Source organism: Schistocerca nitens, chromosome 7 (genome assembly GCF_023898315.1).
Source record: "Schistocerca nitens isolate TAMUIC-IGC-003100 chromosome 7, iqSchNite1.1, whole genome shotgun sequence".
Lineage (NCBI taxonomy): Eukaryota > Metazoa > Arthropoda > Insecta > Orthoptera > Acrididae > Schistocerca > Schistocerca nitens.
The window spans coordinates 345,254,997-345,268,605 of NC_064620.1; the positions used below are offsets into that span (position 1 = coordinate 345,254,997).

At 41.8% G+C, this 13,609-nt stretch overlaps 1 protein-coding gene across 1 annotated transcript in view; it reads right to left on the reverse strand.

Annotated features, from left to right (window-relative positions):
- Positions 1-13,609, reverse strand: part of LOC126195612 (lysine-specific demethylase 3B) — a 162,619-nt gene that overhangs the window by 18,978 nt on the left and 130,032 nt on the right. The window contains exon 6 of the mRNA XM_049934237.1: positions 947-1,480. Within this exon, the coding sequence (XP_049790194.1) occupies positions 947-1,480 (534 nt within the window). The remainder of the gene's footprint in view (positions 1-946; positions 1,481-13,609) is intronic.

Consider the following 13,609-nt stretch of genomic DNA (forward strand, 5'->3'; position numbering starts at 1 on the left):
CACCCTATACGTTTGGGAAGCAAGTTTGCCAGTATCAAAATACGTGGCATAAATGGCTGCATCTTCTGGTTGCAGTGACTTAGAAGATGACAATTTTTACACTGCCAAGAGACCAGAGACCTTAGTACGTGACAATTTTGAGATCGATATGCCAAACTGGTTTTAAGAGACGGACAAACAGACGACAAAGCAATCCTGGAAGGGCTCTATTTTTACAGAATGAGGGACAGAACCACAAAAATGAGAGAACACATGACCGAATAGCCCAAAGACGGAGAAACATTAAACCAATAAACTGCAACTATGTTTATAGAACAACTGATAGGGACACACAATAGTGACAAGGAATTTAATTTTTCGTTTGCCCCAAGATAGCTGTTTTCAAAACTTCAAACTTTTCAAACACGCAGAAGAATTCAAATTATCACTTCAACATGTGCTCCCCCCCCCCCCCCCAACCACACATTCCTACACACAAAACACAGACACCCCGCAAAAGTACGAGGACACGCCTCACGCAACTGCCGTAACGCGTGAAAAGACGAGTTGACGACAAAATAAACAAACGGCAAAAATCTACGAGACGAAAACAAGAGAGAACCAAATTGTGGCAGAGTATCGGTCGACGTCGGGTAGACTGCCAAATGTCCCACTGCACTATTCTGAACAGTAGAACCTCATTCAGCACAAGAGCACTGCGATTAACAAATGAAGTCTTTGAAAAAAAGAAGAAACTTTTACATAAAAAATATAGCAAAATTATCACAAAACAGCAAGTTCTGTTACATTAGCGAGTAATACGGACCAGTCAAAGCTAGCAGCACAATAGCTGTCCTACCAATGGCAGCAGACGAACAGAATTTCCTCCGCACCCCCGCTTCCGTCCGGGGGAAACTTCTACGGAGCAAATCCAACTGTACAGAGAAAGGCAATCGTGTAGACGTACCTCGGCTCTGCGCCTTTTGCCGTCCGGTGGAGGAGGACTCGGGGCGGGCCTGCGCCGGCCGCCCGGTGGCGACGCCGACGGCGAGGGCGGCAGCGACGACGACGAAGACGACGAGGCGGCAGGCGGCGGGGCCGGGCTGGCCCTCTGGGGGCGCTCCACCCCGAGGTCGAGCGGCGCCGTCTGCAGAGGCGGTGAGGGCGCCGTGGCGGGCGCTGCGGCCAGCGGGCGCGCCAGCCCCGGTTTGAAGTAGAGCGCCTGCGGGGGCGGCGCCGCGGTCACGGCGGCGGGCGCCACAAGCGCGGGCGGCGGCGCCAGCAGCGGCACGGCCCCCGGGCCTGGCCCCGGCGCGCGCAGGTCCGGCCGCGCCGCGTGCGCCGGCGGCGGCTGAGGCGCCGGGCCCCCGGCCGGCGCGCCCACGCCCGCCCCCGCCCCCACCGCCGGCTGGTACGGCGACGGCGCGCGGGGCAGCGTCAGCACCGGGCACGCGTCCCGCGTCGGCTTGCCGTACACGTGTGACGGCGCGGGACTCGACACCTGACAGACAAGATCGCCCATCTTAAAAACAACAGATTGCTGTGCATCCTTTAGCACGTAACGGCGCCCCACTGTTTCCACGTCTAATCGTTAACTACAATAGCAAACTTGTTACCTCGCGCTGGGAGGGAGGGGCTCACCGTGCGCATTCAGTCTCTTTTTGGCAGACGGTATATACGTAATAATTTTTCACTTTGAAGGCCCACGCACCCGATCAAAGTTGTCAACTGCTGTCTCTTCAATCCGCGTTGCAAACACGTAGCAGTACCAACAAAGTTTGTCAATTTCACCTCACCTTAGAAGGAGACGCCGTTTCCATGCAAGTATTTTGAAAATAACGCGAATGGCTACCCATGCAGACAATGCACCTCTTGCATTGGCTTTAGCACTGAGCATAAAGTAGAAAAAGAAAAAAGCGCTGGTTCAGAGAATCGTTAAAATTGAGAGAGAGAAATATACCTATTAAGATTTACACCCACATTCTTACGATTATATTAACGTTCTCCGAGTGGTCAAGCTTTTAATAGCTGAGTTACGTAGCCCTCACATTAGAAAAGTCAAGAACGCGAATGACCATTAAAAGATCAAAACATGGAAACATATACACCGTGAAGGAACCAGAGAGTATCGCTTATTTTTTTCACTCCCGCTTGAATGTTGCGCGTAGAATATTTTCGTAACCTGTTCCTGTGTAATATATGACAGAGACGCAACATCTCTATCATTTTTATAATTGCCACTGCTATTTGGTTTTCATTCTTGAGCGTAGTTTCCACAGTTGTGGAAACTCGCGATGCAGTGATAAATTGTAACAAAACACATTTCGCTGAACATGCGCGGCGAAACATTAGAACAAACAGCGTTCGCCATCTTGTCAAATCTATCGTCAAACAAAATTTCTCTGATACGCGTCAACCACGTTCTTTGTTCGAAAAAGCACGTCAACATCGGCACCCACGCGTTAGGGGTAAACATTTGACAAACCTAATAACGTCTGACAAACGGTTTAATCGTGCACAGCGAACTTATGACGACTCACGGCACTGTGACTGACGAGATTAAACGTTTCGAGAGAAATCACAAGATATTTCACGGCCTCCGGTCTAAATCACTCATTTCCGGTCGTTACAAACCTTCAACTCCAATATTAGGTGCAACAGATTAAAACAATCATCATCTTTAAATTCGCTTGTTACACCTGCTCTCGTTTCAAGCATGTAGATGCGAGCCCTATACGGTCAGAATTACTGTAAAATAATATTGTGCAATAGTATCAACGTTCTTCCTTGATTGATCAATAAAAATGGCCAACATATATAATCAGGTTCCAATTTTTGGACGATCAAGACGCTAGTGCTGTGATAACTGTTCCACTTATGAGCAGAATAAAATTTTGTATCATGACTATCAAAAATTAACTCTGAAATTTTTCTGAGTAAACTGAGGTTCAACGACATGAATAACGTTCAGAATTTCTTACGCGTTGATGGACCGACACTTTATACACTACTGGAAATGGTTGCCTACGTTGGTTCTAGCGCTCTGTACTTTGTGAGCAATACCCGACAAGAATAATTCTTAACTTGCGATTTCTAATTCATCTGTCCTAACATCCTATAACGTCAGTAATAATTTATACAGTTCGCTGCACAAATTTATTTTTATCGAAGTACATCACAGGTTTCTTCCAGCTCCAATACAGTTGGCACTCGGGTGCGTGGAAGTTGAAAACAACAAGCAGAAACAAGTAATTGACTTCTCGGTTGGAAATTAAAAATTACGCGTTTCAGTGTTTTTGGAAATTCAACCCCTAACGGTGTGATACAGGGGATGAAAATATTTATGAAGTATTTCGTTACATTCGATGAAAACTGGTATTTTACATCTGGAGAAGCATATTTTAGGGGACGAAAGTTGTTATGGAAATCACTACAAGAACTCAGAAGCCTACCAGATCGCTTTTTGGTCAGAAGCACATTTGGAAAAGACGTGCTTTTATGGCGTTAACTGGCGTGATGACTGTAAAACTTTAGAATAACATAAAAATTCGTTTAAAGAAAAAATAAAAATCTGGGCAGACCACACAGTTTACGTCCGCGAAGCAGCGGGAACTAAGCTAGTTAAGAATATCATGCTAAGAATATGTGTTACAATGAGTGCAGCGAAATAATAAACTTCAGTAGTAAACACTCAACCAATATCTTTTTTGTTTTAGTTTATCTGATAACTTAAATGAATTTCTGACACACAACTGCTGCAGTAAGCTACGAGTGCACCCACAAATATATCTAAAGCCTAAAATGGCGACGCAGTACTGCCTAAGCTGCATCCTGCGAATTTTCATAACTGCAGCGCACATTATGGCTCGTGCATGCAGACGTGCGCAAAACAATTTGAAACTGGACTACAATTTTGCTGTAGCAATAGGCATCACTCACCTCTGGCTCGGGTACGGGTTTCTTCCACAAGCGTGGCTTGGGCCGGCACATGGCGCCCCTTACGGTCCAGTTACACGTGGGAAGCTGGCATTCCAAGCTACAACGTCGCACTGCACGATAGCAGCGTTCGCGCAACACACCCTTCTCGCTCAAGGTCATCTTCTAGAGTGGGCAGCAAAGGGTGCTCCGACTGTGTACCTGGCTACCCCCACTACACCCACGTTCTTTCGCCACTATCGCTCATAGGCTAGCGCATTCTGTACCGTATTTCACGAGAAACAAAGCCATTACGCGAGACCGGACCACATGCTATGATTCGTCTGCGCAGACAAATCGTATCATGTCCACCGGAAATCCCGTTTCTTCGAGCGTGCGCGACTTGGGGAGTTGGAATCTTTGGAGTTTCAGGAAAACATGTTGGTGCAAACCACTTAAAAATGCTTACGACAAGAATTTTAGTAAAGTAACGAATCAAGTACTTTCCCTGCCTTCAAGAAACCCTTCTTCAAAACAATGTATTTATCAGCCGAAATTCCAAAGCGCTAACTTCTTCTAGTTGCCAGGAATCTTTGCGATCACTGACTGCCTCGTGAGATAAAACTATTTTCCTCAGGAGTACTCTGTCTTAAGGTATTACGCCACAAGTTGTTCGAATTTATGTCCTACACAGAATAAAACATTCGTTTCGCAAGAGGGTAGCCGCTTGGTATAGAAATATTTTTCTCTAGACCAAATGATGGCAGGCCGCTTGATTGACACTGTTGGTTAGTTCGAGCACAAGTGGAGAGAATGCAGTCACACGTCAGGAAAATGGCTTTTTCAGCGCTGTGAGCTTATCTCGCACAGCTCGAACGTATGTATTGCCTGTTTCGTTACTTGGTCATCTGTAGCGCTAGTTTTGAACACCAGACACCGAGATTAAATTTCACAGAATGGCCTTACATCCGCCATGTTTCAAGCATATTTACCCCTGGCTGCCATGTTTTCTGTAGTCAAGGAGCAATGTCTGCTTTGTCATGTACCTTTGAAATTACCTTTAACTAATTCCAAATAGCTCATGCTAGCTTTACTTTTTCTTGAAAAACAGTAAACATCAATTAATTGTGTGTACATTGAAGTTTTAAATGAAATACGCATAAACTTTTCGACGCAGATAAAACTGCAAGACTTAATAAATGTTCGTCTACTCTCAATAACTTCACGTCCTTTGCAAACTGAATACAATTCAGTACAAGTTCAGGTACGACATGAAGATTATGTAGTAAACTTCGAAATGCATTATGGTTAGCTAACAGACTTGTTGTTCAGGAATTCTGTATTTTCGTTTATATTTTAAGCTTGAAAGTCTCATCCTCACAGACCAGTATATGACAGACAAGAATATTTTTCAAAACTCGCGTGTTAGAAGTAACACAAGTAGTTCAATGATGATTATGATGATAATGACTTACAATAAAATAATTTATTCCCATTTCATTTTTAAACTATGTTACGGGCATTACATTTCTACAATGTTCTGATTGGCATTTCATTTTTATGGTTTTTCACAGACATTCTGGTATGAAATTGCCTTACAACTTCATCTATCTGCTCAAAGGATTTAGATCTCCATAAATGATTTATCCTGCGGATAAAACGATGCTTGAGGTGCAGATCTGTGTTTGATATAATGCACTTCGTCCCAAGATTCAGTTACAGTAAAAAGATGGGTACAACGAATATAAATAAGGAGCTTCTCAGTACTGTTAATTGCTGTGAGGTGTTCTTTTATAAGTAGATATATGCCTTAGCAGAATAAAACTGTATGGTCATACAGTATTTTCTTATTTGTTGAGAATACTGTGATAATTTACCACTAGCCTGAAGCTCTAAAAACGCCTTCAACAGATGAAACTCAAGTTTCTAACTACATTGCTGTTCTTTTGTTGCACACTAAGTTGCTTTATATGTTGCTTCAGTAGCACATTCTCTGCTTGTACTGTAATATTGTGAATCCAGCATTTTTTTTGGACAGTGAAGACTGTACTGTGATCAGAATGAACAGATGTACTAGGCACCGAAAGAATAAAATTCCACCGTGTACTATTAATTTTAATGCATAAAAACTGATATAAGGACTTGTCTGCGAGCCTGATTTTAACTCAATGGGTCCCTCTTAACTTCTGACCACAGTCTAAAGTGACAGCCAAGTTAATGCTGGCTGACATTTCTTTTATTATTCTTACCTTAAACCATGGAAAATCCAGGGTGGAATAATGACAATACTATGAAATGATGAAGTTTTAAATCATTGACTCCAAATTTATTTTTACGCCATGTTGGAATCCATCACATTTGGCAGTTTTAGTTTTACAATTGGCATACTAACAAAATGGATTCTTAAATACACTGACTCCTCAAACGTATATGTAAATGAATTTTTTTGTGTAAATCTTAGTTAAAATCAGGAAATAAGACTGTGTATAAACATGTTACTATCTCTGTTTACAGTTCAGAATCTAACTACATTTTAATTCTTCTACAACACAAATCCTACATTTGCGTTTCTTCATGAAATACTCCCAGAAAGCACTTAGCATAAATGTACTGTACTAATAGAGCTGAACAGTGTTCCCTGCATTGGCAATCTCTTTATAGTTCTCAATCTTTTTAGGAGAAGTTGTGCACAACTTCTTGTACACAACAGGAGTAACAAAAACTGTCAAATTACATACCTTGATATCAGACATGTATTTTATTATTCTTACATTAAACAATGGAAAAATCCAGGGTGGAATAATGACAATACTATGAAAAGGATAGATCGCTATTCACCATATAGTAGAGATGCCGAGTCACAGATAGGCACAATGTGTCCAATAAGTAAGCCTTCACTCAAAAAAGCCTTCTTCTGAATTACAAACAAACAAATACACACACACACACACACACACACACACACACACACACACAAACAACCATTGTCTCCACCTGTCAAAATGAGAGAGTGTGGTCATGTTGTCCAATATGGATGAAAGCCTTTTTGGCTGAAGGATTACTTGTTTGAGAGTCTTTTTGTTGCGCCTATCTGTAACTCAACATCTCTGCTATATGGAGAGTAGCAATCTATCCTTTTCATATTATTCTTAGATTTTTTGTCGTCATGCTTATTTGAACAAATATGTAAAAAAATACATTGTACAAAGAATTCTCAAGCAATTTTGATCTTAAGGTCCTCCCTAAATGGGAAAATGGCTTTGTATTTTATTTAGCAAGTTTTATATTAGCTTTCCTTGATGAAAAAGCTATTTTTATAAAGGCAAGGACTGTTGCATGAACCTAGTGGTTCATTTTATGTCTTGTACTCCATGTGTGGGAATTCATTTTTTTTTTGCTTTCCCTTCCAACAGACTAAAGTGAACTCAATAAGTACAGACTGTCAAGGTGGGAAATGGATGAATACTTGAAAAAGAGGTCTGCTATATTTAACTGTTGGGTTCATACTGTTAACTCTCCTTTTCTGACTGAAAATGTCTGAGCTAGATGAGGGGAGACAACAACATGTATCATGCCACTAAACCAGACAAAACGTCAACTGTTTCCAGTCTCATGTTATGCACTGAATCCATATTAATTCTTGTTCTTAGATATTAAAGTTCAGGTTAGTGCTTCTACATAGCTTCAAGTTGAAATTAATCTGCTGTCTCATTAAATTGTCATCATTTCTATATAATGTCAGTCCATTACACATAGAGGCAACTTGGCATGTGTGGTCCAATTTTACTTTATTTTTTTCTCTTCTTTTATTAGAACTTATTAATGAAAACATTCTGTAAATTTAAAGCTTAAACAACACAAATTAAAAGAATGATTTGGCTTAAAGTGCATGTTCGTACGTCCATATTCACAATGAAGTACATGGTATTAACATACATTCAAGACACTATTCATTCTTTTGAATGTTGTGCTCCATAAGGTTCCCTTTCTGTGCAGCGACTGTGGAATATAAAATTATAAAGAATGTAGCAACCAGTCGCAGAAACATTTGTGTGGTGAACTGACAAAAATAACTTGAATTTTCCTCCAGACAATTAGTGCTTAATCTTCTAGTAACACTGAAATAAAATAATATCATATAGCAAACTAATAATATACGAGGGTTGGGACTTAAATAGTGGCAAAACTATTTATTCACAACCGATACAAAAGAGTTACATGTTTGCACCTATTACTGTCCTTCAAAGTAGAGACCAGCATTGTGTAGAACCCGTTGCCAGCGATGTGGAAGGCATAGTATACCGTTAGCAGAGCCTGTTCTGTTGATGGTGCAAATGGAGCAGTCTACTGCCTGTTAAATCTCTGGAACAGTTCTGAAGTGAATGCCATGAAGTGGTTCCTTCATCTTCAGAATCAAATCAAAGTCACAAGGACTTAAGTCCAGGGAGTATGGTGGATGGTACAGTACTTCCCAGTCCCATTGACCGAATGGGTGGGTTGCGCAGAAAGTGTTGCTGCTTCTTTCACAAAGCTGGTCACAGGTGATGCTCCAAAAACAAACAGTAATACTGTGCATTGACGGTCTGCTGTGGAGGAACATAACACGTTACGATCACAGTCATATATGAGAAGCACCATAACTTTCACCATACTGGGGCTCTGACGCACTTTCAACTTCCGCGGCGACCCATAATGACACCATTTGTTGGATTGGCGTTTCAGTTTTTGCTCATACGATGTGACCCATGTGTCAACCAGTGTTACGATACAGCTTAAGAAAGCCTCTCCTTCACACTCATAGCGCTCCAAGTGCATCTTAGCAGCGTTGTAATGCATCCATTACTGCATTTCCATCAATTCATGCGGAACCCATCGTGATGCAATTTTTCGCATGCCCAGGCATTCCTTCAGGATGCGAAGCACAGTCGTATGTGCTAATCTGGTTTCGTGGGCGAGCTCACAAATTGATCACTGCCCACTCAAGTGACAACAGCATGCACTTCACAGATTCTACGATGACCTGCCCAATGCATGTCTGCCACAGCTTGGTGACCTTTGTTAAAGGCTTTTACCCAATGTGCCATTGTTCTGTATGGCAATGCCAATTCCCCACATGCCTTTTAAGACCTTGATGGCACTGTCGTGCTGTATGACCTCTTGATCCAACTCTGTTGTTTCTGTTTAGAAAACATAGTGACACCATTACGTTACACCGCTCACTCACAAGTGACTGTGTTTCCCTCGATTCTGCGCACGACGGTGAAGTGAGGCAGACAAGTCTATTTGCTCGAAGGTAAGGTAGGTATGTCAACTATTTGTGCCATCAGCGACAGTAGTAGATTCCATTACATAGTGTTTCCACAGCAGTGTTGCCACTATTTAAGTTCCAACCTACGTATTATTTTGGTCTTCTGCAATTTTAAGGAAATGTGAAAATCACTTTATAGCTCTCAGTATCGGAAATTTGATTTGATTGTATCTGACATGAGAGCTGCACACAAAATAAGAACAAGCAGCAGCAAATCACCAATTTGAACACATCATGTAGAGGCTACCCCCACTACACCCCCTTACACACGTGCGAATCCTATAATTTTTTCTCAGTACTGCTTATGTGCTGCAAGTAGCAAGAATCATGAGAAGCTGCAACACGAATGCGACTTCCACTCTGTGCATGCACATGAGACTAACATGAACAAACCTTTTGTCATATGGACACATGAGATTTATGGTATGCACAGACATTTGTGTAGACAAATTGTATAATGCAGTTGGCATTAAATTCTTCAGAATATGCAACTGGTTCATTAAGTGCATTCAGATTTTGGTTATTATTTGATTTTACATCTTAACAGTCATGCAACTACAACGATTTTATTGAATCTGATTGCAGCCATGGAAGTTCCCGTTCCTAAATCTTCAAAGTCCAGCATTCATCCAACCTGTGACTCTTCAAGCAAGAAAAATGAACGTTTCACAAGAAGCCCCTCCCACCCCCAATTCTTTGGCATGACACACATTACTTATTAAAATCACTTACATAATCAAAGCAGTTTTTAATGCCCCTATTCCATTTCCAGACTGGAAAAAAATTCTAGTTTACACTACGCAAATTTTAAGTGGAAGTATAAAAACCAAGAAACTGCGTTTTGTTCTTTTTTCAATTATGCAGCAATAAACATTAGTCACACTTTTCCTTGAGATCAACATTAACCTGCAATAAGAGAAGTCCCTTTCACCACCCGAAGTCCTATACCGAAAACTTACACATACTTTGTCTGTAATGGACTATCTGTCAAGTGTCACAACACTACTAGATCATCAGTTATCTATATAAATTACTTATTTTAAATACCACCATACATTTCAATGGTCACATTAGGAATGCACGATTTGAATTCCAGACAATGACTGGTGTGCTTTGTTAGAAGATGATCCTGGACCGACTCAAGTCAAAAATATACAGCTCTGCAACTTGTTCAATTGCCTTGTATGGTGCAGAACGTTGGTTTGCAATGAAACAAGCAAAGCAATGACTTGGCTGTAATGGAAACCAAAATGCTTCAATGGACATTTGGCATGACACTTCACAATTTGTGACCAATGGAAAAATGTGCATGCAGTATGGAATGGCAACAATCACTGAGAAAATGAGGGATAGCCATGTGTACTGCTATGAACACATACAATGGACTAAGAGACAATAGCAAATGGTGTATTTTTGTTGAGAATCATTGGCTAACAGGTCTATTTGGAGAATGAGGCAAAGTGTGATTTATTGTGAACCTTTGTCTCGAAACAATTTTCCACCAATCATCACAATCAGACAGCCAACCTTTGCATCCCCTGCAGTCCATTTTCTGCAGGTCCTCCATGATTCCATCAGTCCATATGGTCCTTGGTCGACTCGGTCCTCTCTGACTACTGCGACTCGGTCCTCTCTGACTACTGCGACTCGGTCCTCTCTGACTACTGCGACTCGGTCCTCTCTGACTACTGCGACTCGGTCCTCTCTGACTACTGCGACTCGGTCCTCTCTGACTACTGCGACTCGGTCCTCTCTGACTACTGCGACTCGGCCCTCTCTGACTACTGCGACTCGGCCCTCTCTGACTACTGCGACTCGGCCCTCTCTGACTACTGCGACTCGGCCCTCTCTGACTACTGCGACTCGGCCCTCTCTGACTACTGCGACTCGGCCCTCTCTGACTACTGCGACTCGGCCCTCTCTGACTACTGCGACTCGGCCCTCTCTGACTACTGCGACTCGGCCCTCTCTGACTACTGCGACTCGGCCCTCTCTGACTACTGCGACTCGGCCCTCTCTGACTACTGCGACTCGGCCCTCTCTGACTACTGCGACTCGGCCCTCTCTGACTACTGCAACTCCTTTTAGTTACTTCCGTATCACTCATTCATGTCATATGCCCCACCCAACAAAGTCTGATTGATTTCACTATTCTTTTAAAAGTAGACATTTATATATACACTACAGCTCGTGACTGTGCCTCTCTCCATCTTCCTCTTTCACAAGCTGTGGCAACGGTTCTTTATAGTATCCTTCTCTCAAAGACACCCGATATTCCAGTGCCTTCCATATAACCTTCACGATAGCAGGACCCCGACCAAGCGTATGATCTAATCAAGTGGAGATAGCGCTAAAAGAGCGGAACCCGCTACATTGCAGGACAAACACAGAGGAAGAAGATTTTGATAGTCATGTAATCATTGGCAGGTGGACGTAAAAATCTTAATTCATCTGATGATGATGGCATGATAATTTCAACATATAGCCTTGTTTAAAATAGAAGTGGCTGAAGAAATAAACTGATTATCTCCAAGGTTATTTTGTTATGTTTTAAATTAAAAAAGCTTCACGATAACTCTCTCTCCAGTATCAATGTAAACTGTTAAACATTTCTAATAACAAAGATTCTCTAGATATTAGCTGTTTTAATTGTTTCAGTGTGAACACTGTTTACCACTATCCAATATGGCCATTACAAGCATCTGCCACAACCATAAACTTTCAGCAAAGTATTTTGCTATAATACTGGGTTTATTTTAGTACTGAAACTCTGATAGTCCCTGACATTTTGCAAACCCTTTTTTCTGTGCAGATTATTTTAAACAGTTTGGGATTTTTGTACTGCTTCAATATTGTCTCATACTACGAGGGTCACTCCAAAAGAAATGCACACTATTTTTTTTATCCATCTTTTATTCTACATGTTTGAAAGTTTTAAGTGTGTAGATACATCCTTTAGGAACAATATTTTCTCCACATTATTTCCATCCCTCTCAACTGCCTTACGCCATCCTGGAACCAGCGCCTGTATACCAACACGGTAAAATTCTGAACCGACCTGTTGGAGCGACTGTTTGGCAGCGTGGACAAGGGAGTCATCACCTTCAAACCTTGTTCCACGAAGAGAGTCATTCAGTTTCCCGAAGAGATGATAGTCACGTGGAGCCAGGTCAGGACTGTAAGGCAGGTGTTTCAGTGTTATCCATCCGAGTTTTGTGATCAAAGCAATCACAAAATGGTTTTTTGGCCGACATGTGGCCGTGCATTGTCGTGCAACAGCAGAACGTCCTGCTTTTGCCGAAGTGGTCAAACACGATTCAGTCGAGCTTGATGTTTCTTCAGTGTCGTCACATATGCATCCGAATTTATGGTGGTTCCACTTGGCATGATGTCCACAAGCAAGGGTCCTTCGGAATTGAAAAACACCGTAGCCATAACTTTTCCAGCAGAAGGTGTGGTTTTAATTTTTTTTTTTTTTTTTTCCTTGGGTGAATTTGCATGATGCCACTCCATTGATTGCTACTTAGACAGCTGCAGGGACAGCCTGTATCATATAATAGTGAGTTTCATAGGGAATTGTGCTTTGCATTGGTTGCACACAACATACCCTGAAACAAACTTCTGGTACCTGAATCTAAACATTTCTTACAGAAACACTGCAACAGCAACATTCCCGATAAGCCAGGTTCAGGAACAACTTCCTGAATCTTTGCTATGTTGATATATTACACACACACACACACACACACACACACACACACACACACACACACACACACAAAAATCTCCTATATGGATTCCTGCTGATGAGACGACAGTTGCTGTGTGCTATTTGATCACTAATCCAACTGTGGGGAAATTTGACTACCAAGCTGCATCTAAACCATATTTAATTTATGTCAATCACTGGAGGCAACAAATAGTTCAACATATGCTACCTTCATTAAAGATGTACTTTAGGTACTATGGCCAGATGGCGACAAAGAAGAGAGGACCTTACTGATGTAACTAGATGCAGCTCCACAGATGTTGAAAGTGAGGAAATCACTTGAAAGTATTTAATTTAAACTTAGTGCATGTTGCATGTATGGCTCATGCATTGCAACGAGAGGCAGAGACAGACATCAACTATCAGATGTAAATACACTGATATCAGCAATGAAGAAGCTGTTTTTGAAATGGCCTTATCGTGTACAATGCTATAAGCAGCAACTACCTGATGTACCTCTGTCTCCAGAGCCAGTGACAACAAGCTGGGCAACATGGATTGAAGCTGTGATTTCCTACAGTAAGCACATTATAGCTGTGAAGCCAGCCATGGAGAACTTTCCTTCTGATCCTGCACTGCCTGTGAATGAACCCTTGTCAACATTCAACAATCCAAAAGCTCAATTCTCTTCCATGTAT